This window comes from Rattus norvegicus, chromosome 16 (assembly GCF_021556685.1).
Source record: "Rattus norvegicus strain SHRSP/BbbUtx chromosome 16, alternate assembly SHRSP_T2T, whole genome shotgun sequence".
NCBI classification, from domain to species: Eukaryota; Metazoa; Chordata; class Mammalia; order Rodentia; family Muridae; genus Rattus; species Rattus norvegicus.
This window is the reverse complement of record NC_141549.1, coordinates 44,690,711-44,718,351: the sequence shown is the minus strand read 5'-3', so window position 1 is coordinate 44,718,351 and position 27,641 is coordinate 44,690,711. Positions and strand designations below refer to the sequence as shown.

Sequence of the window (27,641 nt, the reverse complement as noted above, 5' to 3'; positions counted from 1 at the left end):
TATCCTTATTTCTTTGCAAAAGATCTTTGAACATATGAGGATCACATTTTATAAACAAATGACAAAAATCATTGAAATAAATCACCTTGGTTTTGGTTTTCTTTTTTTGTCCCCAGGATTGATATCTTTAAGTATGTGATCTACGGCATTGCGGCTGCTTTCTTTGTCTATGGCATTTTACTGATGGTGGAAGGTTTCTTCACAACTGGGGCCATCAAAGATCTCTATGGGGACTTCAAAATCACCACCTGTGGCAGATGTGTGAGCGCTTGGGTATGTCATTTCTCTGCACTCAGCATGAAATGTCGGTTGATTTCAGCATCATACAGATGGTTGTAGTCACCTGAAGAGAACTAAAACTTTTTAATGTTGTGACTTGCCCTTCAAGGATGGCCATCCTACAACTTCATAATAAGAGTTCTAAATTAAAAGTCTTTGTTGTGAAATGTTGGTATTAAATTGTTAAATCATATGTACTGCAAGAAGACTTGGTTTATTATTAAGTATTTTAAAGATCCTTAGGTTGTCACACAAAATAATAGAACCTACTTACCCTAATCTATAGACAATACATATGCATTTAAATTTCTTTTTCTTCTTTTAAACATATCTCTGTGTTAAGCTAAATATTTGAGTAACTACATCATAATATTTGTGTTTTATAAATTTATTGATATTTATCTTAACTCTTTTTAATGAGTTTAGTGATAAATCAGATATATATTAATAATATAGGATAAAGCATGTATCTACTAAAACATGAAAGTAGTAAAAATCAAATGTGATATATTTGAAGGTGGTATTGTATAAAGTTCCCACCATGAGTCATTGAAGAACCCTTCCTTACGTAGTCTTTCTATTTTTCCAAGTCAATTACAACAAATAAACCATAAAATGCAAGGAAAGTGTAATAAGGACTAATAAAATTCTTCAGCCACAAAGAAAAACATAAACATTCTAGTTAGCAGTAAATCTTTATGTTGAATACCTTGTAACCAATTCTGTGATATGACCTAGTTTAGTGTGTCTGGGGGAAACTCTTACTGTATATCCATGAACTAGAAGTTCAATAATATGACTTAAAAAGGGCTTTAAAAAGTGATTGCTACCTAAATTCTTTGGATTGGTAATAATTAATTTCAGATTCAGAGGAAATAAGGTACATGAAGATCTTGGATTGATGTTAAAAAACACAACAAACAAAAAACATGTTTACTCAGTTCTCAGTGACGCTTAAATAATTTCTCTACAAAAAGGCCAGTTTCTGACCTTAATTTGATTTGTACTTTACAAATAGTAGTATTAAATGATTGTAGTGAATGATAAGCTTTCTTATTGTTCAGTTACCCACAACAGTGCTTCAGTGAGCCTTAGAACGTGATTTTAGTTCTTTAAATATGGTTGACCTGCTTGACAAAATAAAGACCATCTTTATAGTTCTGAATCCACAATACTATAGCAATAGAAAGGCAATGGAAAGACTCTAGAAACTGATTTCAAATGGCACAGAATATACCACTAGCATGACATTTGCAGTCAATTGTGACATTTTATTCAGAATGGGATAAATCAAATAGTAAAAATAATCATGGAAGAATTTGCACATCTATATACAGATAATTATTTGCCTATCATTCAACTGTCTTAAGAGGAATATGAAATACCTATTTTTAAAGTGAATCATGAGCCACACTAGTTTCCTACAATAGTAGCAATTGTGTCATCAGTCACACCTCACACACCAGAAGGTTGGCAGCAGCTGCGTGGGCCCCCTCGGTGGCTATGCAGCTTGTAGTCAACTGCAGAAGATGTGCCTGCCCACTCCCATGACACCTGCTCTGACATGCAGGCTTGATCATGGCTGAACAGAAAGGGAAACTGTAATTTAGACACACATTAGTCACATTACCCAGGATATAATTTTTATCACTTATGACTCTATATATTTATAACCCTAATTTTAAATGTTATCAAAAATTCATAGAATATTTTGGTAATGTTTATATTCAAACAGTTTCAACGTTAGGGGAAGTTAATGATTCATGCAGTTCCCATATTTACCAATTCTAGCTTAATAATGTCTGTCATAGTGAGCTGATAATGTAATATTATTAATATCTGTCCATGCTTTGGCCATATGTCTTTAAATTTTCTTAAGTGCTTCTTATTTGTACAATGTCTCTTTCTGCCTTATATTCAAGTAATTTACATAGTGTTAATGTTTTTCTGCATTAAACTTCTCACAGTATAAATTTAAAACATATTATCTTCAACATTTTAATGCTTTCTCATGCTGCATTCAGAATGGCAATAGACATATTTGGTTTGCATTTCCTCCCCTTTGGCTGTGTATTTTCATCCCTTTCTACTTTGGGATATTTCTTTTTTTTAACTTAGATGTTGGAAAATTTTGTTGCATAATAGATACACAGTACATAAGGCTAGAGTTGATGCTAACCATCCTGCAATTTATAGGGCAATCCTCACACCAAATAATTATCTGACCCAAATATTAATAGTGACAAATCTGAGAAACTATAGTTCAGTAAATTTGGTATTAAAACTACCTCATCCTTAATACTAGCCATTTCTATTCCATTGTCACATATTTCTTACTGAATATCTTTTTTAAGAAAAGAGGGGGGTGTTTGTATATGGTATATTATTTGAGTATTGTGAATTCTATTGACAACTCCATATCTAGTATATTCATAAGACTCTATAATTCTGTTTTCTGACCTTTGTATAGTATTGCAATATGCACTGCCATAAACTCACAAAAAACACATGATAATGATGCACAACATTTTATTAAATATTAAGTAAGGTGCTTGCTTCGGCAGCACATAGACTAAAATTGGAATGATACAGAGAATGATACATGGCCCCTGCGCAAGGATGACATGCAAATTCGTGAAACATTCCATATTTTTACATATAAAAGACCTATCAGAATCACACCAGACTTCTTACCAAAGACTATGAAAGCCAGAAGATCCTGGACAGATGTCATACAGACACTAGAGAACACAAATACCAGCCCAGGTTACTGTATCCTGCAAAACTCTCAACATAAATGGAGAAACCAAGATATTCCATGACAAAACCAAATTTACACAATATCTTTCTACAAATCCAGCCATACCAAGGATAATAAATGGTAAATCCCAACATAAGGAGGCAAGCTACACCCTAGAAAAAGCAAGAAACTAATCGTCTTGGCAACAAAACAAAGCTAAAAAAAGCACACAAACATAAACTCACATCCAAATATGAATATAACAAAGAAGCAATAATCAATATTCCTTAATATCTCTCAATATCAATGGTCTCAAATCTCCAAAGAAAAGACATAGATTAACAAACTGGATACGCAACGAGGACCCTGCATTCTGCTGCCTACAGGAAAAACACCTCAGAGTGTTTTGACAAAATTCAACACCCCTTCATGATAAAAGTCCTGGAAAGAATAGGAATTCAAGGCCCATACCTAAACATAGTAAAAGCCATATATAGCAAACCAGTTGCTAACATTAAACTAAATGGAGAGAAACTTGAAGCAATCCCACTGAAATCAGGGACTAGACAAGGCTGTCCTCTCCCTACTTATTCAATTTAGTTCTTGAATTTCTAGCCAGAGCAATCAGAAAAAAAAGGAGATCAAGGGGATATAGATTAGAAGAGAAGAAGTCGAAGTATCACTATTTGCAGATGATATGATAGTATATTTAAGCGATCCCAAAAGTTCCACCAGAGAACTACTAAACCTAAAAAACACCTCCAGCAAAGTGGCTGGGTACAAAATTAACTCAAATAAATCAGTAGCCTTCTTCTAGACAAAAGAGAAACAAGCCAAGAAAGAAATTAGGGAAACGACACCCTTCATAATAGTCCAAAATAATATAAAATACCTCAGTATGACTTTAACCAAGCAAGTAAAAGATCTGTAAGATAAGAATTTCAAGCCTCTGAAGAAAGAAGTTGAAGAAGACCTCAGAAGATGGAAAGATCTCCCATGTTCATGGATTGGCAGGATTAACATAGTAAAAAATGGCCATTTTACCAAAAGTGATCTACAAATTCAATGCAATCCCCATAAAAATACCAATCCAATTCTTCAGAGAGTGAGACAGAACAATTTGCAAATTCATCTGGAATAACAAAAAACCCAGGATAGCTAAAACTATCCTTAACAATAAAAGGACTTCTGAGGGAATCACTATCCCTGAACACAAGCAGGGCAATAGTGATAAAAACTGCATGGTATTGGTACAGAGACAGACAGATAGACCAGTGGAATAGAATTGAAGGCCCAGAAATGAACCCACACACCTATGGGCACTTGATTTTTGACAAAGGAGCCACAACCATCCCATGGAAAAAAGATAGCATTTTCAACTAATTGTGTTGGTTCAACTGGAGGTCAGCATGTAGAAGAATGCAGATCTATCCATGCTTATCACCCTGTAGATAGCTTAAGTCCAAGTGAATCAAGGATCTCCACACCAAAACAAATACACTCAAACTGATAGAAGAAAAAGCGGGGAAGCATCTCGAACACATGGGCAATGGAGAAATTTCCTGAACAAAACACCAATGGCTTATGCCCTATGATCAAGAATCGACAAATGGGATCTCATAAAACTGCAAAGCTTCTGTAAGGCAAAGGACACTGTTGTTAGGACAAAACGGCAACCAACAGATTTGGAAAACATCTTTACCAATCCTACAACAAATAGAGGGCTTGTATCTAAAATATACAAAGAACTCAAGAAGTTAGACTGCAGGGAGACAAATAACCCTATTAAAAAACGGGGTTCAGAGCTAAACAAAGAATTCACAGCTGAGGAATGCCAAATGGCTGAGAAACACCTAAAGAAATGTTCAACATCTTTAGTCATAAGGGAAATGCAAATCAAAACAACCCTGAGATTTCACCTCACACCAGTGAGAATGGCTAAGATCAATCTCAGGTGACAGCAAATGCTGGCGAGGATGTGGAGAAAGAGGAACACTCCTCCATTGTTGGAGGGATTGTAGACTGATACAACCATTCTGGAAATCAGTCTGGAGGTTCCTCAGAAAATTGGACACTGAACTACCTGAGGATCCAGTTATACCTCTCTTGGGCATATACCCAAAAGGTGCCCCAACATACAACAAAGACACATGCTCCATTATGTTCAGAAGCTGGAAAGAACCCAGATGCCCTTCAACAGAGGAGTGGATACAAAAAATGTGGTACATCTACACAATGGAATATTTCTCAGCTATCAAAAACAATTACTTCATGAAATTCATAGGCAAATGGATGGAACTAGAAAATAGCATCCTGAATGGGGTAACCCAATCAGAGAAAAACACACATGGTATGCACTCATTGATAAGTGGATATTAGCCTAAATGCTCGAATTACCCTAGATGCCTAGAACACATGAAACTCAAGATGGATGACCAAAATGTGAATGCTTCACTCCTTCTTTAAAAGGGGAATAAGAATACACTTGGGAGGGGATAGGGAGGCAAAGTTTAGAACACAGGCAAAAGGAACACCAATTTAGAGCCTGCCCCACATGTGGCCCATACATATACTGCCACCAAACTTGATAAAATGGATGATGCAAAGAAGTGCAGTTTGACAGGAACCGGAGGTAGATCTCTCCTGAGAGACACAGCCAGAATACAGCAAATACATAGGCGAATGCCAGCAGCAAACCACTGAACTGAGAATAGGACCCCCGTTGAAGGAATCAGAGAAAGGCCTGGAAGAGCCTGAAGGGGCTTGAGACCCCATATGAACAACAATGCCAAGCAACCAGAGCTTCCAGGGACTAAGCCACTACCCAAAGACTATACATGGACTGACCCTGGCCTCCAACCTCATAGGTAGCAATGAATAGCCTAGTAAGAGCACCAGTGCAAGGGGAAGCCCTTGGTCCTGCCAAGACTGAACCCCACAGTGAACGTGATTGTTGGGGTAAGGTGGTAATTGGGGGAGCATGGGGAGGGAAACACCCATAGTGAAGGGGTGGGGATGGGTTAGGGGGATGTTGGTCTGGCAACTGGGAAAAGGAATAACAATCGAAATGTAAATAAGAAATACCCAAGTTAATAAAGATGAAAAAAATATTAAGTAAGAATAGATCTTTGTATTTTATATTTGAACTATGTTAGAAGGTGATGTGCAATGTTTCAGGCAGTACATTGGAGTTAGAGTTGAAGAGACATTACCATTCAGAACATGCTCTGATGCTTAGCAGATATTTTCAACTTTTTTTGTGAAAGAGATGAGTTGACAGGCCAACAAAGCTTAGAAATTGATCCTCATGTCACAAAATACCATGAGATCCGTCTATCAGTGTACTGAACAAGAAACCAAGAATAAATAATTCATTAATACAAAGGAACATAAGTATTTTTACATCTCAATTCTCATGAAGTATTTTATGAGGAAAATTCTCTAATTTTCATATTATAATTCCTAATAATGTTCTTTTGAGCATTTATGTACCATGTTTCTAAAAGTAGTGTGTGCTTTGAAGATTGAGTCTTATCTCAATCTTCATTTTGCAGTAGCTTTCATGTATTCTTTCTCGGCCTTTCCCCTGCTGCAGTTTATCATGCTGACATACCTCTTCATGTTGGCCTGGCTGGGAGTCACAGCTTTTACCTCACTGCCAGTGTACATGTATTTCAACGTGTGGACCATCTGCCGGAATACTACACTCGTGGAGGGAGCAAATCTCTGCTTGGACCTTCGTCAGTTTGGTAGGTAGATAGTAGGTTTCAAAGTAAAAATCACTTTGACTAGCTGCCTTTGAAATACTGTAAATGGCTTTGGAGACAATATATACATTAACTCAGAGATAAATATATCTGACTATGTAGTTCAAGGCATTCTGTAAATTAAAATAAGAATTTCTGGAAGTACCAAGTCAAAACAGGTTTCCTTTTCTTAATTTCAAAGCCTGCTTTCAAGTGTAATCAGGTATCCATTTCCTTAGTTCACCGATCAATGGTTAACTGTATTGAGATATCGAGTTGGGACATCTCCAAGGAAGACATACTTCCTTATCCTCTAAGAGGAGACAGGAAAACTTTCTATTAATAATAATAAAAAAATAATGACAGTAGGAGCCTGAGGAGATGACTCAATGGTTAAAAGCACTGACTTCTCTTCCAAAGGTCTTGATTACAAATCCCAGCAACCACATAGTGGCTCACAACCATCTGTAATGGTCTGATGCCCTCTGATGTTGTGATGAATACAGCTACAGTGTACTCATATACATAAAATAATGTTAAAGAATAAAGGAGAGAGGAGGAACAAGAGGAAAATAATCCTTGTCTTGTTTATCTTGATATTTTAAAGATTGAACCCAAGGGTCTTACACATGCTGCATATTCTCTTTTAAAAATTGCTTTTGAGGAGTTCATTCAATTAACTTTGGTCATAGTCTCCTCCTTCCTCAATTCCTCTCATACCTATCCTCCTTTCCTAGCTAACCAAATCAATGTCCTTGTTTTTTTAAACACATCTAGTTCATTTTGTGCTGACTATACACTGTTGTGTGTACAGCCATCTAGTAGAGCATGGTCAACCTAACAGGATGACATCCTAAACTGACTTTTCCTATGCCAACAGCTGTCAGTTGGAATAGTTTCTCAGATAGGCATGCAGCTTGTCATCTATCTCCTCTTTCAATGTCTTATTGAGATTATGCAGGTTTTATGTAGTATGTTACTGTTACAACTTCTGTAAGATACAGAAGTAGTACATTATTACAAGGCTGTAGTGTTTTCTATAACACTATAGAGCATGTGTTCATAAATTTATAGTGGCTATGACAACATGAACATTTTTTAAGACCCAGTGAATCTAGTAAGTGCTGCTACTATGTGCATGAGTATGTGGTCATCCCCTATGGCATGAGTAGCTTATCAGAAACTACATCAAAACAAACAAACAAACAAACAACAAAAAAACCTGACTCCCCTTCTACCAGCAGCAATAAAACTTACTGATAGCTCCTATTGGTGGAATTTTGTGAGCCCTTCCTTTACATGGTGAGGTTGTTGACTGGCTTGGTATTCTGAAGGCTTTGTATATGCCATTACAGCCCCTGTGAGTTCATGTCTACAAAGTCTTAAATAGCATTGCTCTGCTTGTAGATTAATGACTCTGTTGGGAATTTTTTGTTTGTTGGTTGGTTTTGTTTTTATTTTTGTTTTTTTAGATGGAGATAAACACAGAAACACACAACTGGCCAATGTACAGAAATAAAATACTGCAGAGTATCCAGACCTGCATGCCTTGTCTATGTCACACCACCTCTGGGAGTAGAATGACTGACAGAGCCAGAGGCAGTGCATTATTACAAAAGTACTGTGTTTTCCAGACACAACTGGACAGTTACATATATGAGTTCACATTAATTGCAATAACATGTGCAATACTTGTGCAAGCTTAAGGTGGACAGGATAACAGTGTGAAGAGAAAGAATGGGAATGAAATCTACCCTTAACTACACTTTAAAGCCACTATAAGATGTAGAGTAAGTTTTCTTTATGGGTGTGGCACCTGGTAGATATCCAAATGGCAGTTATGGCCACATACCCCAAAGGATGTGGACACTACAAATTATACTAGAGTTTAGGAAATAAATGAGGACATAAAGTTCAGTGGGTAGTGCTTTTTGACATGGGGTGGAGGGGTGAATATGATCAAAATGCATTATGTGAAGTTATCAAAGAATTAATTAAAATAGTAAAATAAGGACAAGACTATGTGAATATGCACGCACATACAAAGCAAGGGGCATCACATGCAAAAAGACTAGAGATTGGAATGTATGTGACTTATCATTTGTTATCATTTCATGGATACGTGTAAAAACAAACAAACGCCAAAAAAGACCAAAGGCAGCATGAATGCAAACTACTTCCATGCCCCAAAAAGGAGATCTGAAGTTAGGGGATAAGGGCAGGTGGGATTGCTCAATGGGTAGAAAGGTCTGACCACAAAAGCCTACCATCCTAAATTCTATATCATAATCCATGAGAATCTAGGAGAATATAGCCAGTGCCACAATGTTTTCCTCTGATCCCAATGTGCAAATTTCGGTACATGCATTGCAAGCTTACATTCACAAACTCATACTCACACACACACACACACACACACACACACACAGATCATATATACATACACACACACACAAAATAAACAACCTATTTTAAAAATTAAAAGCCCATATTTATTAACTACTAATGTGAAGATAGACTATGTCTGTTCCTATATGCATAGTACTGGAGGCTATTAAACCCTTGAGGTCATTTTCCAGATCCCCCACCCCCACAGCCTTGCTCCCAGTTCTGATACCTCAAAATCAGACCAAGCTATCCTGCCTGTGTGCTCCAGGTCTCTACCTTCTCAGTGTCACCATACCCATGTTTTTCTAAGAGATTAGGTGGATCAACTTAATGTCATTGAGCTTGCAAAGCCAGCAATTTATAACAGAGCTTTTTCCCTGTGAGCTTGCTGAAGTACTCCAGACCTGAATTTCATAGATTCAATGCTAAAGATGTGTTGCAGTCTACAGATGTTAGTATTTGGATACATCCTGTAGGTGATCCTAATGTAGTCCGTCCATAGCTCAACATGCAAGCATTGGCATGAATGAATTAGCAATGTCTTTTAACTCCTGCCTGGGGCATAGTCACAAAAATATTTGTGATAATTTTAAATTTGGTTCATTACATTAATGAACCAAAACAATGGACTAGCTACAATCAAATTCAAACAACCCAGTGGATCGATTCATTTCAGCTCTTAAGAAGAAAAAAAGTTTAAATTCCTGGGTTAGTTTTGTGCATCATTCATAATTCTAGGCACAGTTATTGTGGACTATAATAACTTTTCCATTGCAGCTTATCACAGTTTAACATGAAAGTTGCTGAGGTTTGAACAGCTAAATGATTTTCTCTCAAGACTCATTTGGATACTTAAATGCTAATCTATAATTTTCTACATAATGTAGGGATTGTGACAATTGGAGAGGAAAAGAAAATTTGTACTGTCTCTGAGAACTTCCTGAGGATGTGTGAATCTACTGAGGTAACTCTTTTATACTCTACTTGTGTCAAAATTTGAGCATATACTTTGCTATTTACAAATGTATTATAATTAAGTGTATCTTGATTTTTTTCTATCAGAGATTATTTTGCTTCTTGTTTTATGCAGGCTACTGGAGACCAAGTATAAAAACTATTTTTTGTATTTCAATAAATTATTATTAATGCTTAAGATATTCTAGAAACTCATCTTAATGAAGGTTGAAAATTATAAAGATGTATCATAAATATATAGTTATAAAATTATAAAAATCCATCACTTTAAATGGCACCTCATTATTGTAATGAAATTATATTAAGATGGTTCAGTGGTACTGATTTAAGTGATTTGAAAGATGAAGGGTATTTCTATGCTATTGCTGATGAAGTACACAACTTGTGAAGAGCTCACTCTTGTTAATGACCTACTGAGTCTTTCTTATATAACAATAGTGTTAGTCACAGATTCTCTTCTCTATGCAACTGACTCACTTTGACTTGTGTATGTGTGTCATTTTGTTTTGTTCTGTTTTGTCTATTGCAGCTGAACATGACCTTCCACTTGTTCATTGTGGCCCTTGCTGGAGCAGGAGCAGCAGTTATTGCTATGGTAAGTCCCTCACAGCTCAATGATTGACTTAACAGGTTGAATTGCAATGCTACTTGCTTGAATGCATAATTTTTTCCTCATACATTTTCTACATAATATGTTATTGTCAGTATAGTAAGAGATGGATCTGGGGATATGGATCAGCAGTTAAGGTGGTTGCTCTTCCAGAGGAACTGGGTTCAATTCCTAACATCCGCAAGGCAGCTTAAAGCAGGCCATCTGACACCTTACTCTGACCTCTATGCAGCAGTCATCCACATGGAACACATACATGCAGACAAAACACTCATATACATAAAATAAAAGTGAATCTGATTTTTATACAGAAAGAAAAGTGTTTTAAAATATATTCATTAGTTTCTGGGGGACAGGTAGCAGGTGTGCCATAGTATATGTATAAAGGTAAGACAACATTTTAGGCAAATGTTTTCTCTTTTTGTCCCATGTGGGTCATAGGATTTGAACTCAAGTCTCAGGCTGCAATTTGTTTGTATGTTTTCTCACTGAGTCATCTCACTGGCCACATAAAATTTAATTTGGGGGCTCATCTTTCCAGGAGGTTAAAGTCTATGACAACCCTGGCAAGGAGTGTAGCCGAAGGCAGACCGGCATGGCATTAGAGCAGGAGCTAAGACCATGTATCTGATCCATAGCCAGAGAAAGAAGGAGGAAGGTACAGAGGGAGGAAGGGAGAGAGAGGGGGGGAGGAGAGAGAGGAGAGGAGGGAGAGGAGAGGAGGGAGAGAGGAAGAGAGGAAGAGAGGGAGAGAGGAAGAGAGTGAGGAGGAGAGGAAGAGAGGGAGGAGAGGGAGAAAAAGAGGGAGAAAGAGAGGGAGAGGGGAAGGGAGAGGGAGAGACTGCAACTGGAAGAGGCTTTCAAAATCTCCAAGCTCACTCCTAGTGACATACCTCATTCAACCAGGCCACATCTCCTCATCCTTCCTAAAGAGTTTCATCAGCAGCATTCCAACTACTCAAAAATATTAACCTATGGGGGCCTTTCTCATTCAAACCGTATCAGCCCTCCTTTCTCAAATTGGTAGACTAATTTTCTTTGATTATATTCTTTATCGAGTATTAAGTTACTTACTATTTTATTTTCTAAAGGTTGAATAACAACACTCCTTATATTTTTAATGTCAAAGAAAGTACAACTTTATATGTATGAATGAATCTATTAATTTTTAATGAACTTATCCATTAAATTATATCATGTTGAAACCTCTCATTCTGCAGCATTGGATACAAGACCTATAAACTTGTGATTGCTAGGCAAGCAGGAAGGGTCTAAGTAAGGTCTTCAATCCAACCTTGAACTTTTAACCAGGTTGGCATTAAATCTGTGGTCTTTCCCTCTATATCTCATTAAATAGTTGCAAATACAAGTCTATACTATCATACTTGGGTTATGTGATTTATTTTTTAATATAATACCTTCTACTTATTGTGAATACCTATTAATATAAAAGATCAGTCTGACAAAATATTATAGTTCCCAGTATCATACAAAAAGCAGTTGAAAATGAATTGTGAAAACAATCACCTTGATAATTAAATACACAAGTTTGTTTTAGAATTTATGAGAACATTCTTCTCAGCACAATATAAACTCAAAACACAAAAGATGTAAGAGAATATTTCTGCTTAGATACATTAGAGCACAGATACATGAATATGAAGATGAAGCATGCAATTCTTAGTCATTGGGTAAATGAAGGTAGCATAGCCAGAAAACATTAAAGAGCATTTATATTCAGTCTTGAGTTAGTGGGGAATCCGTATTAGCTACAGTGTTCTTCTCACACGAATATTGTTCCTGTTTAACATGTGAACCTTTGTTATATACATAAATAGTTTGGGGTATTTATTTTGTCATGACAACAATATTCTGAGAGTGAACAGACGTCCAGAATAAATTATTTGTTTCTATCAGGTTCACTACCTTATGGTTCTGTCTGCCAACTGGGCCTATGTGAAAGATGCCTGCCGGATGCAGAAGTATGAAGACATCAAGTCAAAGGAGGAGCAAGAGCTTCATGACATTCATTCCACCCGCTCCAAAGAGCGGCTCAATGCATACACATAAATAAGTTTCATTGTTCCTTCCCATTTGAATGCATTGGTGTTTAATTAAGGGCCATCCAACCATCCAATCTGTGAAAAGCAAAACAAAGAGTGCTTCTCATCAAAGATATGTAGGGTGACTAATGAATCACCTGAGTATAACTCTTTCCTGGTTAGCATTCAATCTCCTAATTTGTTAAATTGGAATAGCCAACTCTCTTCTACAAGCTCCTATTCAGTCTTTTGTTTTAACTCTCAAACTGATTTAGTTATTCTGTAAGATCAAAGATATTAACATTGTCACATGCAAATACTTGTTTGATTTTTAATCACCTCCCACATATCACACATAACACTTTTTTCATTGTTTCTTATGTTTTGAAAGAGAAAATAGCTTTTTATACATTTTAGTTTTGATTTCAGTAACTAGTTTAACTACAGGTAACCTTCAAAGGGACCATTGTACATTATGAACAAGTGACAGAAATGACATCATGATCACTCTTCTTGATATGGGAATCTAGTCTGGAGATCAGTGGCCACATGGCTATTGGCCCTGGTTAATGTTTTCATCAATCTAAGGTGCAATTTCTAAATTTATAAGGGTAGGTTAAAAAAAGTGCTTCTTATCTTTGTTAACATTGTATTTTTTTCTTTGATGTACTTAAAAGGTATTTCTCTGATTACTCATGTTTATGTTGTGAGCATGTAGAAACAGTAATGCTAATGCATGGCCAGTTGCCTTTCTAAGATTGTGACACTGGGCTTACCTTTTAAAGTTTAGTATAGAAACAATTATCATGGAAATAACTACTGTGGACTGTTGGAGAATGATCTTTTTGTGACTTATGCAGTGGCTGGATTGGATCTTTTAATATGCTAATGTGGAAAATTAATTACCTTTATGAAGGTGGTATCTTAAACATAAGCACACTAAACCCTCAAGACTTGTTTTACCCACTTAAAACTTTTAATGGATTGCACCTCTGTAAGCTATTTCTTAAAATGTGTATGATATATTTGAAAAGACTTCCATTAATATAATAGCTTTGCTTGCAGCCTTCCAATCTATGTTGGTTTACCTGTAGTGTTTTCTAAAGGGTGGTCAGAGGCCACTAGAGAATGTATTGTTTTGGAGTGTAGTGATATATTTTGTGGTTTTATTTCAAGTAAGTCATTTTAACCGAATGTTCATTCATATTCATTTATAAGAAGTACCTATATCAGACCAATTTTAAAAGAAAAACAATCAGTATTAATGGACCAAATTTCGTGTTTGTTTTAACCTGGACTCTCTTTTGATTATTTCTAATGCTACAAGAATGCTGTGAAGTGTCATTTAAAATAATGATGTAGCCTGACAAGAAATTCTGTCAGTGTATAAACCTAGGTAGTATTGTGCACTGATTTGACCATTGTGAAATTCTCCTTCAGTGTAAGTGCATTCCCAATAAAATTTATTGAGTGAAACAATCTTTGTACAACTACTAGTCATGCATCATCAGTAATTTTACAAGTTCTTGTAGTAGGTAGGGGGTATTACTAGCGTTATCTGTGGCATGATTATGCATTCTGTAATATTAATTTTGGGGTCCTTTTGCTTTTTTAACACTTAGATTATCTTAATGGTTCAACATTTTTTCTGACATATGCAGTATTAAAGATATTCAGCAAAAGTATTAATGGGCTTCTTTAAATTCTATATTATAGTGTTTCAGTTCTGTGTCTACAGTGTGTAATGATTTTTAAAACTGTCTTTTAAATTTATGTAGTGATGTTGACATTTTGGCTTTTATTTCTGGTTTTAGAGTTTGTATTTTCATGGAGTGCTTTGTAGCAGGCATTACAAGTAATCTGTTTTGTACATAAATGTGCCAACAGCTTGATGGTGGCGTTTTTGAAATGTAGAACAAAGTGCTTGCAAAATGTAATAAATACTCTTGTGTACTTTGTGTATTTAATATTAGTTTCTGCAGTGGTTTTTGTCTGTCTTGTTCATTGCTCTTCTTGTGTGTGCAGTCTTTTTCAATGCACTAGGATGCCACCTGGGCAAGACTCTTATTGAGGGAATCTGACCTTACAACATTTAGGGAAAATCTTGTGTGTGTATGAACATCCGATGGGAAAAGATTGAGGAACAGTCAATCTAGGAAATCTTTGGGAGTTAAAAATGTATGTTCAATTTTGTTTTAATGTTTTCCTGCCCGATTTTTATTCTCTGTGCTTTCTCTAGGATTTATCAGACTTAAAGAAAAACAAAATGAAAGACTAATGAAATTCAAAGACAAAAAGTGATTTCTTGCTTTGCTTCTAATATATCAAGGTGAGAGCAATGAAATGGAAAAAAGTTTCTAGAATTTTTGTTTTAGATCTAAATTTTTCTTTTCTAATAGACAAAGAAGCATAAAAATTATTGCATTAGAATTACCAATTAACTTTTATAAGGTGTAGCAAATTACAATCTTTACTCATACCTTGCTGCACATTGCAACATGAAATGTTCTCTAACTTCCATTAACAACATGTGTAGTATTGAAAGCACATCTGTACAAGTGCTTTAATTATATTTAAAATAAATTTTAAGAAAATAAAAAAGTCATTCCTCCATGAATTCTATTAAATGTACTTAGAATTTTACATCTTCCAGGGTATGTTAATTTTAGTATAGCAATAAGATAAATTGTTTTTACAAATATCTATATGAAAAGAACTTTCATAATACACTGCTTTTTACTTTATCCCTTGGGGAATCTGTTCTAAAATTTTCAATGGATATTTGAAATTGTAGAATACTGAGCCTTATACACATTTATAATTCATATACATATATCTATCATACTGTTATATACAGTAAAATATTAGAAAAATAAAAGTAAAAGGACAGGTATAGCAGTATATTAATTAAAATATAATTTCTCTCTTTTGCCTCATATGTCTGGCTTGGGTCACTCTCTATCAACTGCTGGATCATTGGTAGTATATACACTGTTGTTTCAGTGGACAAATGAATAGTATGTACACTGTAAATTCACTAGAAAAGTGTGTACTATGTGCACTGTGGATACATTGGACAAATGATTAGCGTGTACATTGTGGATTTACTGGGAAAATGGGTAGTATCTATATTGTGCATACACTAGACAAAAAGTGATATGTATACTGTGAATGTGCTGGACCAATGGGTAGGATGTACACTGTGGATACACTGGACCAATGGGTAAGATATAGACTGTGGATACACTGGACAAATGGGTGTTTCAGAGTAGAATGCAGATCATCACAATACTTATAACAAGATTTATGATTTTTTGAAATTTGGTAGAATTATTTGGACCATGGCTGAATATGAGTACAGAAAAATTTCAAAAAAGGGGGTACTGCTTATGCAATAATTTCTATGTGATCTCATGGCCTCTCTTTTTAACTAGTTTTTTTTAATGGAGCATCCTTGTATTTTTTTTTAAAAAAAACCTGCAAAACATATCTTTAAAAAATATTGAAATGTAGTTAATTTTAATCCTAACAAAATTACTAGTTTTAATAATAAACTATGTACAGGCCATCATTACATCAAATTTATAATGTATACTTACATAAAAGTTAGAAAACAATTCCTGGAAAAGCAAGTATTTATTTTTGTCTTAACAAACTAAAATTTAAAATTTACATTTATTTTAAGCAAATGTATAGCTTAAAGTCATATTAATAAAATTTGATTTATATTATAGCATCAGAGAAACACTTCAACATATTTTGAAAACTATTTAGATAATATAACATTTTAAATTACTGGATGAAAATCTGTATAAAATTTTACTAGTTCAAATATAAACAGCCATTACCAGCATATATTATTAATTTCTTAGCGTGAAAATAGATTTTAGGATTTCTAACATTGTTCAAAAATTTTTTATTCTTTAAAACTAAAAAAGAATTTTAAGAGGAAAATAATTAATAAATTATTAATTAATTAACTATTCTGGCTGATTCTGTTGATGTTCTCAACAATATCTTGACATGTACATGAATAAGCTGTGAGATTTTTCTTGATATATGAAAGTGTCATAGAAAATGAATGAAAAAAAAATTAAAAAATTGAAAAACTGAACTATTATCAAGGATTCAAAGAAGAGACTACAGTGTAGGACAGAAAGTTCTTCGTGAAATTTACTTAGGATGCTCCATAAATATCATATTCTTTAGGTTGGTTTTCTTTTTCTTTTTTTTTTCTTTTTTGTTTCCTTTCCCTTTGGTTTAGTTGAAAGGTAGTTTGCATAGTAGAGGCTAGCTTGTTACTATGTCCACCCCATCAGCTGGGAACTCATGGGACTTGGGTCTGTCCCTGTGGTTCTGGGATTGTAAGCAGGATGTTATCTTTTTTATATGCCTTGTTTTGCTCTGTTTTGATATGACCTAGTGTGTCTATTGCTTTTTTGTTGGAAAAAATGTATATAAGTTACCTGAAGAACATAGTTATTTTAACTAATTTGCTAGTTTACTGAGAAGGAAATTTTTTTAATATATTAATATTTATATATATATGTATATATATATATATATATATTCCTACACATTTTTCATAGTCAATAGCATATACACAGAGCCTAGAGTAAATTGTATTACCTTCAAACCTAATAATATCTTCCTTGACCCTAGCCCTTGATTTAATTTTTTTCCATCTTTATTAACTTGGGTATATCTTATTTACATTTCAATTGTTATTCCCTTTCCCGGTTTCCTGGCCAACATCCCCCTAACCCCTCCCCCTCCCCTTTTCTATGGGTGTTCCCCTCCCCATTCTCCCCCATTACCACCCTCCCCCCAACAATCACGTTCACTGGGGGTTCAGTCTTGGCAGGACCAAGGGCTTCCCCTTCCACTGGTGCACTTACTAGGCTATTCATTGCTACCTATGAGGTCAGAGTCCAGGGTCAGTCCATGTATAGTCTTTGGGTAGTGGCTTAGAACAGAGGCTGAAGGAACGCCCATTCAGAGGCTGCCCCACATGTGGCCCATACATATACAGCCACCAAACTAGATAAGATGGATGAAGCAAAGAAGTGCAGGCCGACAGGAACCGGATGTAGATCTCTCCTTAGAGATACAGCCGAAATACGGCAAATACATAGGCGAATGCCGGCAGCAAACCACTGAACTGAGAACGGGACCCCATTGAAGGAATCAGAGAAAGGACTGAAAGAGCTTGAAGGGGCTTGAGACCCCATATGAACAACAATGCCCACCAACCAGAGCTTCCAGGGACATAGCAGGAGATATTAAAGCAGAATTTTCCATCTGAGCTGTCACAAATTCCTATAACTCGGTAAAATCAAAACACTAAAGGCTTGTAATTTACCAATGAGATTTATGGCAGTAAATTCTCACCCCACAAAATGTCCACACAATACTCTTAGCCAATTGATATTGATATAAACTACCCACCCAGATAAGACAAATTATCCTGTAATTACCCATCCCTTATAAGATATTCATAGCTCCCTGTGGCTATTTAAAGCCATATAGGTCTGGGTTGTCCTTCTCTTCCTCCATGTTCCTTCCTTGTCCCTCTTTCATACTCTCTATCACATCACTAAAAGGCTCAGTCTGCCTTTCTTTTTCACTGCCCAGTCACAGGCCTTGCCTTATCTTTTGCCTGCCCTCACCTTCATATAGACATCAACCCACAAGTTTTCAAATCTGTGCATATACCCAATGATACATAGGAGGTATTTTCATGTTTTCTATTAAATAAGCATGAATTATTTCCCACTTGGTCTTTTGAAAAAAATTAGTTTAACATTCATTCTTAGAGAAATTTGTCTATGTAAGTTTATGTACATGTGCTTTTCTAATTTTGCTTGCATATACATATATACATATACACATATACACATATATACATATACACATATACACATATATACATATATATACATATATACATATATATATACATATATACACATACATACACACATATATACATATATACATGTATATATACACACACACTCTACCAAGAAGATACCATCCTAGCTTTTCAACATATAAAGGAAAATGATTTCTCAAGACAATAAATATGTTAAAAATTATCCATTATTCAAGGACTGAAAAGAAAGTTTGAACTGTCTACTAGATTATGTCAGCCAAAGTCATCTAAATAGGATTTATTTTCCCATTCAGAGTTCTCCCTCCAGTGACCCAGCAGACACAACTCAGACTTACTTGCCATTGAAATTATTCTACATCTGCTTTTTATGGATGCACTGTTGAAAAATGATTACTGCATTCATCATCCTCCTTTAAAGTTTTATTTTTAAAATGATGAGGCCAAGCCTTTGAAATCAAACACAGTAACATTTTGAAGGAAGAACTGAGTGTTCTCACCATGTGAATGAAGCATAATAAGGCAGTAATTTTCCTGAAAGGTCTTTATGGCTGTGAAATAATTTTGCTTTCCAAGCCACCTGAAACATAAAGTAGATACAACTGATTTTAAAAACACACTTTTTCACGTAGCATTGTGTTATTTGTAAAGATTGGCACTTGGTTTTAAGAATTTTCTCACTTAGATTTGTACTGTTCTTTATCTCATACCCATAAATCACCAGGTGGCTTTCAGACACTTCTAGATAAAACTCTTCTTTATTTATGTAAATGTAATGTTCTTGCTTAAAGTCAAAGAGGTATTTGCTGGGCCAAGCCAAGGGTCCTAATATTAATATGACCTTGACACGTAGTACACAGGAGACATAACATTTTCTCTTACAGTAATTTTGGCCTTCCTTCCACCTAGCTATTTAAACCTCTAAAGCTTATACTTCCTAACCACTGCAAACCACACATAAGCTAAATTTTAGGCACCCCTTTTTAACTTGCATCCACGTTTTGAGGTTATTTACTATACTGAAGCCAAAGAAATACCTTATTGCTCTCATATCCTTCGAGGTCCTACCATATAATCTATATCCTATTGGTAATGCGCTGGCGTCATCCTGCTTCCTCCATTATTACAGTCATACTAATTTTAATCTTCAGTTACTTTGAACTATTTTCTTTTATTCACTGACATGGTAATATTATAACCCTTATTTAACTCATCATCCCTAAACTACACATGTGAACCAATCTAAGAAAATGTTAAGAGAGAAAAAAAGTCTCACTTATGCTAATAATCTTAATGATGAAGCTTCAGAGCTGCCAATAAACACACTCCATTTCTCTAAAACAAAGGATGGCAAGCTGTTTCTATGTATGACCATATATAAGACGTTTTAGATTTTATGTGTTATGGGGACTCTGTTATAGCTACTGAACCCTCTCTCTTGTCTTTACAATAAAGGAAGCGTAAAACTAATGTTATTCTCTACAGGTATAAAAGGAACTAATTACAGGACCCTTGAAATATCAAAATCATTTATATTAGTTTCTTATATAAAATTGCACAATGGTATAATCTTTGTATATCCTTTTATAGACTTTAAATCATACTAACATTACATGTAATAATACATTATGATTTCTGTTTTAATAGTTATTGGAGTATTGTTTCAGGAAGGCCGACAAGAAAATGGTGTGCACATGTTCAATATAAACAAAATAGATTTTCCAAATTATTTAAAAGATAAAATATTATTTTAAGGTGACATGTAAGGTATTGACATGTAAGGTATTGGATATGTAAGGTATTGAAGGAATGTAGTAGAGTGGGAATGGGATAGGAAATTTCAATGAGATTTTACAGAGAAGACAGGCTATACAATGTAGTAAAGAGTAACTCACATGAGGGCCTGTCTGTCCTCCCCATCAATCTCTTCTCTGTTCCACAGGCAAACCTAGCCTCTATAAACTAAGTGAAATAATGTGATTTCCCTTATATCCCCTGAGGCAGGTGTGTCTAACCTGTCTTCAAACAGCATATATCCCAAGATAGCTATGAAGATGACTCAGTACATGTGTCGATGACATCATGTCTAAGTGTCAAATAGCTAGCTCTCCTTATTCTACCATGTACTGTCATGTTCATAAGTAAAAGACAAAAGTCTCAATTTTTTCTCTCTCATCTTCTCTTTCTAAATTTATACCAGATAATACATCCCATTCTTAATATTCTTTATGTACACAAGAAATTCATTTCCTGGGACTCTTCCCTGTGAAATATCAATGCACTACAACACACACCCAGGAAATCTCTGAACATACCTGATTACTCCTTTACTTAAGCTGTTGCTCAAAATGCTTGGGAGAAAATACTATGGCAGTTACCCACTTTTATATAGCAGCATCTACTTGCCTAGAACTTGGAAAAATGTAGTTAAACTATGAGACCCTCATACCCAAACGTTTTTCAGTTAAGCCGCCTAGACAAAGCTCAAGCTTCCTACTGAATATATCCTCTTGTGAGACATAGTAATTTGGTTAGTTAAATAAAGATTTATATCTCATTCCGTATTCCCTATCTCATTGAGGGTCATGAAACATAACATACATACATATATATATATATATATATATATATATATATATATATGTGTGTGTGTGTGTGTTATACATATATATGTATATATATACATTTTATATATACATTTTATATACATATATACATATATACATATATATATACATTTTAGTCTTAATAATTTTTTCAACACAGACAGATACAGTTCTGTCACTATGCTCTATCACAATCCATCTTCACATTTCAATCCACCTTGGGAAACATCAATTTTCACTCACCTGAATTTCTGCTAAAGCCTATTATCTAGTTGCTCTCTGCATCTATGTGGCTCTCTTGGGTCTGTTCTGTAGGTGAATAACTCTCCCAGTGCTTTCCTTTGTGCCTGGAGGAATATAAACTTTAATAATTGTGCTCATGAAGCACTGTTTAACTGTGTCCCTTAGGAAGCTTGATCTTTTTACAAACTATTAGAACTGCAGACATGCAGATAATTCTTATTCACCACACTCATCATTTGTTTGCACCCACTTGACTTTAAACTATACCTTGTTCAACTTGAAGGTAAGTAATATTGGTTTATTTAACTTGACTTTGAAACTTAGAAGATAAAATAAAATGTTTCTGATATGTTCAATTAACATGCATAATACAAAGTATATTAACTGAAATGTTTTCATTTACTTATATTATATTTAATAAAATTTTAATATTAGGAATGTCATCAATAAAAAGTAGACTGTACTTTATATTGTAGCTTTTATAAGAATGCCAGTTATAGTCATCTGATATGATATAATAATCATCACAACATGAAAAGTATAGCTTAAGTTTGTCTAATAATTTAGGAGAGATCTATTATTTAAGGGTTTAAAAGTTTTAAGTAAAAACTACATATATTTATTTATTTGTTGAAATTAAAATATGGTTCTTCAAGTTAAAGTACATAGAAAAACTTGGGGCTGTTTAGAGGATTCAGGTTCAATTCCCAGCACCCATATAACAGCTTGCAACCTATTGTAACTCTAGTTCCAAGGGAATCCAATGCCCTCGTTTAGCCTCTGCAGGTACTAGGCACAGAAGTAGTACACACACACACACACACACACACACACACACACACACACACACACACACATACACACACATACATATACACACAAACACAAAAACATGATTTATAACTTAATGTTAAAATGCAGGAGTAAGAACCTATCATAATATTATGCATCCACAGTAAATTCATTGATTTAAGTTTGCAGCCTTTTAAATAGATTTCTCAAGAAAGCAAATTGGATGTTTATAAGAATAGAGGAATTTGGATAAGTCAGTAATGTGGTAAAACTTTATTTTATCCAATGGTAATATGTCAGAGGAGTGTGACTTAACAGTTTTCTAAAAATATAATCTATTAAATATTATGGTTTTAAATATGTCAATAGTTTACTTTTTTAGCTTCATTATTTTTCATCTTTATTAACTTGGGTATTTCTTATTTACATATCGATTGTTATTCCCTTTCCCGGTTTCCAGGCCAACATTAACCTAACCCATCCCACTCCCCTTCTACATGGGTGTTCCTCTCCCCATCCTCCCCCATTACCACCCTCCCCACAACAATCACATTCACTGGGGGTTCAGTCTTAGCAGGACCAAGGGCTTCCCCTTCCACTGGTGCTCTTACTAGGCTATGCATTGCTACCTATGAGGTTGGAGGCCAGGGTCAGTCCATGTATAGTCTTTGGGTAGTGGCTTAGTTCCTGGAAGCTCTGGTTGCTTGGCATTGTTGTTCATATGGGGTCTCGAGCCCCTTCAAGCTCTTCCAGGCCTTTCTCTGATTCCTTCAACAGGGGTCCTGTTCTCAGTTCAGTGGTTTGCTGCTGGCATTCACCTCTGTATTTGCTATATTCTGGGTGTGTCTCTCAGGAGAGATCTACATCTGGTTCCTGCCAGCCTGCACTTCATTGCTTCATCCATCTTATCTAGTTTGGTGACTGTGTATGTATGGGCCACATGTGGGGCAGGCTCTGAATGGGTGTTCCTTCTGCCTCTGTTTTACACTTTGCCTCCATATCCCCTCCCAAGGGTATTCTTTTTCCCTTTTAAAGAAGGAGTGAAGCATTCACATTTTGGTCATCCTTCTTGAGTTTCATGTGTTCTGTGCATCTAGGGTAATTTGAGCATTTGGGCTAATAGCCACTTATCAATGAGTGCATACCATGTGTGTTTTTCTGTGATTGGGTTACCTCACTCAGGATGATATTTTCCAGTTCTATCCATTTGCCTATGAATTTCATAAAGTCATTGTTTTTGATAGCTGAGAAATATTCCATTGTGTAGATGTACCACATTTTCTGTATCCATTCCTCTGTTGAAGGGCATCTGGGTTCTTTCCAGCTTCTTGCTAGTATAAATAAGGCTGCTATGAACATAATGGAGCATGTGTCTTTGTTGTATGTTGGGCACCTTTTGGGTATATGCCCAAGAGAGGTATAGCTGGGTCCTCAGGTAGTTTAATATCCAATTTTCTGAGGAACCTCCAGACTGATTTCCAGAATGGTTGTACCAGTCTGCAATCCCACCAACAATGGAGGAGTGTTCCTCTTTCTCCACATCCTCGCCAGCATCTGCTGTACCCTGAGTTTTTGATCTTAGCCATTCTCACTGGTGTGAGGTGAAATCTCAGGGTTGTTTTGATTTGCATTTCCCTTATGACTAAAGATGTTGAACATTTCTTTAGGTGTTTCTCAGCCATTCGGCATTCCTCAGCTGTGAATTCTTTGTTTAGCTCTAAACCCCATTTTTAATAGGGTTATTTGTCTCCCTTCGGTCTAACTTCTTGAGTACTTTGTATATTTTGGATATAAGGCCTCTATCTGTTTTAGGATTGGTAAAGATCTTTTCCAGTCTGTTGGTTGCCGTTTTGTCCTAACCACAGTGTCCTTTGCCTTACAGAAGCTTTGCAGTTTTAGGAGATCCCATTTGTCGATTCTTGATCTTAGAGCATAAGCCATTGGTGTTTTGTTCAGGAAATTTTTTCCAGGGCCCATGTGTTCTAGATGCTTCCCTAGTTTTTCTTCTATTAGTTTGAGTGTATCTGGTTTGATGTGGAGGTCCTTGATCCACTTGGACTTAAGCTTTGTACAGGGTGATAATCATGGATTTTATTATGTTATATTCGTATATGGATGTGAGATTATGTTTTTGTGCTTTTCTTCTTTTGTTTTGTTGCCAAGATGATTAGTTTCTTGCTTTTGCTAGGGTGTAGCTCCTCTCCTTATGTTGGGATTTACCATTTATTATCCTTTGTAGGGCTGGATTTATAGAAAGATATTGTGTAAATTTGGTTTTGTCATGGAATATCTTGGTTTCTCCATCTATGTTAATTGCGAGTTTTGCATGATATAGTAACCCGGGCTGGCATTTGTGTTTTCTTAGTGTCTGTATGACATCTGTCCAGGATCTTCTGGCTTTCATAGTCTGGTTAGAAGTCTGGTGTAATTCTGATAGGTCTGTCTTTATATGTTACTTGACCTTTTTCCCTTACTGCTTTTAATATTCTTTCTTTGTTTTGTGTATTTGGTGTTTTCACTATTATGTGACGTGAGGGCTTTCTCTTCTGGTCCTATCTATTTGGAGATCCATAGGCTTTTTGTATGTCTATGGGTATCTCTTTTTTTAGGTTAGGGAAGTTTTCTTCTATGATTTTGTTGAAGATATTTACTGGTCCTTTCAGCTGGGAGGCTTCATTCTCTTCTGTACCTGTTATCCTTAGGTTTGATCTTCTCATTGAGTCCTGGATTTCCTGTATGTTTTGGACCAGTAGCTTTTTCTGCTTTACATTATCTTTGACAGTTGTGTTAATGATTTCTATGGAATCTTCTGCTCCTGAGATTCTCTCTTCTATCTCTTGTATTCTGTTGGTGATGCTTGTATCTACGGCTCCTTGTCTCTTCCTTTGGTTTTCTATATCGAGGCTTGTTTCCCTTTGTGCTTTTTTTTTTTATTGCTTCTACTTCCATTTTTAATTCTTTCACCTGTTTGATTGTGTTTTCCTGTAATTCTTTCAGGGATTTTTGTGATCCCTTTCTATAGGCTTCTACTTGTTTATTTATGTTTTCCTGCATTTCTCTAATTGAGTTGTTTATGTCTTTCTTGAAGTCCTCTGTCATCATGATCAAATGTGATTTAAAATCAAGATCTTGCTTTTCTGGTGTGTTTGCTTTGGTGGGAGAATTGAGCTCCGATGATGCCATGTATTCTTAGTTTCTGTTGCTTGGGTTCCTGCACTTGCCTCTCCTCATCAGGTTGTCTCTGGTGTTACCTTGTTCTGCTATTTCTGACAGTGGCTAGACCGTCCCATAATCCTGTGCATCAGGAGTGCTGTAGACCTGTTTTCCTGTTTTCTTTCAGCCAGTTATGAGAACAGAGTGTTCTGCTTTTAGGCGTGTAGTCTTTCCTGTCTACTGTTCTTCAGGTGTTCCTGTGGGCATGTGTCCTGAGTCCATCAGGCAGGTCACTTGGAGCAGAAAAGTTGTTCTTACCTGTGGTCCTGGGCCTGAAGTTGCTCCTGGGGGCTGCTTTTGAGCTCTTTATGAGGATGGCAACCTGCCCTGCCTTTTCCCGGGTCCCTGTGCACAAGGGTCCCAGATGGTGTTAGGTGTTTTCCTCTGGAGTCAGAAATGTGGGGAGAGTGTAGTCTCTTCTGGCTTCCCAGGCGTGTCTGCCTCTCTGAAGGTTTAACCCTCCCTCCCATGAGATTTGGGTGCAGGGAGCAGTTGACCAGGTCCCTTCAGATCCTGGCTGAGTCTAGACCACACGGGACCTGTTGCTTGAGTGCCCCTATCTTCTTGTTCCCAGAGCCCTATACAGTTTCCTCTTGGGCCAGGGTTGTGGGCAAGAGTGTGCAGTATTGGAGGTCTCTCCTACTCTGCAGTCTCAGGAGTGCCCACCTGTCTGGGCGGTGAGATTTCTCTCCCATGGGGTTTGGGAGCTGTGGGCCGGGATCAGTGAGGTTCGGTCTCCAGCTAGAAACCAGAAGTGTCCTGTCCCAGAGGAATTTTGCCTCTGTGTGTCCTGAGTCCACCAGGGAAGTCACTTGGAGCAGAAAAGTTGGTCTTACCTGTGGTCCCGGGCCTGAAGTTGCTCCTGAGGGCTGCTTTTGTGCTCTCCGTGAGGGCAACAACCAGAAGTCCTGCCCCGCCTTTTCCCAGGCTCCTATGCACAGGAGTCCCAGATGGCTTTAGGTGTTTTCCTCTTGAGTCAGAAATGTGGGCAGAGTGTAGTCACTTCTGGAGTCCCAGGCATATCTGCCCCTGTGAAGGCTTAGCTCTCCCTCCCACAGGATTTGGGTGCAGGGAGCTGTTGACCAGGTCTCTTCAGATCTGGGCTGTGTCTTGACCACTGGGAACCTGCAGCTTGAGTGCCAGTAGTTTACTTTCTAATGGAGAAGGTGATATCTGTCAAATTACTGTTTCAGTTTGTTTGTTTGTTTTTCATTATGGGATCATTTTTAAGTTTCTAGGATTGATGATAGCATTTGATTATTATAATTTTAATGAAAATTTTGGTAAACAGGTTCTGGTGTAGGTCAGTGTTTATTGTCTTTATATAGTCCATGAAGAACTGTAAAATGACAATGTAAACAAGCTATAAATTCTAATTCATAAAAATTGAAAATTTTAGACAAAAATATTTTAGCTAACACATGTTTTAAAAATCTACATTAGGAAGACAAAGAGATCTTTCCATGGTTAAGTGCACTGAGTTTTGTTCAGGGGGATCTATGTTCATTTTCCAGTATTCATATAGTGGCTCACAAGGATCTCTAATTTTATTATCAGGAATTTAAAACCCTCTAATGGCTTCAGGGGCACTGCATGCACATGGTATGCAAGCATATAGACAAAACACCCAAGCACATAATATAAAAATAGAATGAAAGAATATATATTATTTATCTTCATTTTAAGTGTTTTTAATGTATCTAGTACCATTTAAGTATTTGATACATAGTAACTATTATACATCCAGATAGGCAAATGGCTACATTTCTATCCCTTTTGTACATGAATATTAGTACCAAAAGCAGATCATATATTATGTTAGGTAGGAGGTGTTGATATCTTGTGAGCATTTAGTAACAATAGACATAACACAAATTGGCCAGAAATTGGATATTTAGGTAGTGTCAAGATTTCCAAAAAGAATCGAAAGGGTCTTACAGAAATGGACAAGGGGCAAAGTTTACTTCATATTCATTCTATTGAGGTTCAATGTATGAATAATGCATGAAACCTCCCTTGTTCAAGGAAATTGTGCTGAATTTCATTGGTCTGAAGTTAACAACTTCAATAATAATATACAAACTTAAAACCACAGCTGTTGCCAGGGCAATGTA

General features: G+C 36.0%; 2 protein-coding genes and 1 non-coding gene across 5 annotated transcripts in view; 2 read left to right on the top strand and 1 right to left on the bottom strand.

The window, feature by feature from the left end:
• Positions 1–14,747, top strand: part of Gpm6a (glycoprotein m6a) — a 330,034-nt gene extending 315,287 nt beyond the window's left edge. For all 4 annotated transcript variants that reach the window (NM_001394533.1, XM_087588317.1, NM_178105.3 and 1 more), the window contains 5 exon segments: positions 117–273; positions 6,615–6,768; positions 10,041–10,117; positions 10,658–10,723; positions 12,656–14,747. In NM_001394533.1, the coding sequence (NP_001381462.1) occupies positions 117–273; positions 6,615–6,768; positions 10,041–10,117; positions 10,658–10,723; positions 12,656–12,808 (607 nt within the window). In that variant the 3' untranslated portion in view covers positions 12,809–14,747.
• Erich1 (glutamate-rich 1) overlaps positions 1–27,641 on the bottom strand; it is a gene marked incomplete at its 5' end in the record, with an annotated part of 52,793,804 nt that overhangs the window by 38,946,012 nt on the left and 13,820,151 nt on the right.
• On the top strand, positions 2,828–2,933 carry LOC120097655 (U6 spliceosomal RNA). The gene has a single exon (XR_015640575.1). It is a non-coding gene; the product is annotated as a U6 spliceosomal RNA (small nuclear RNA).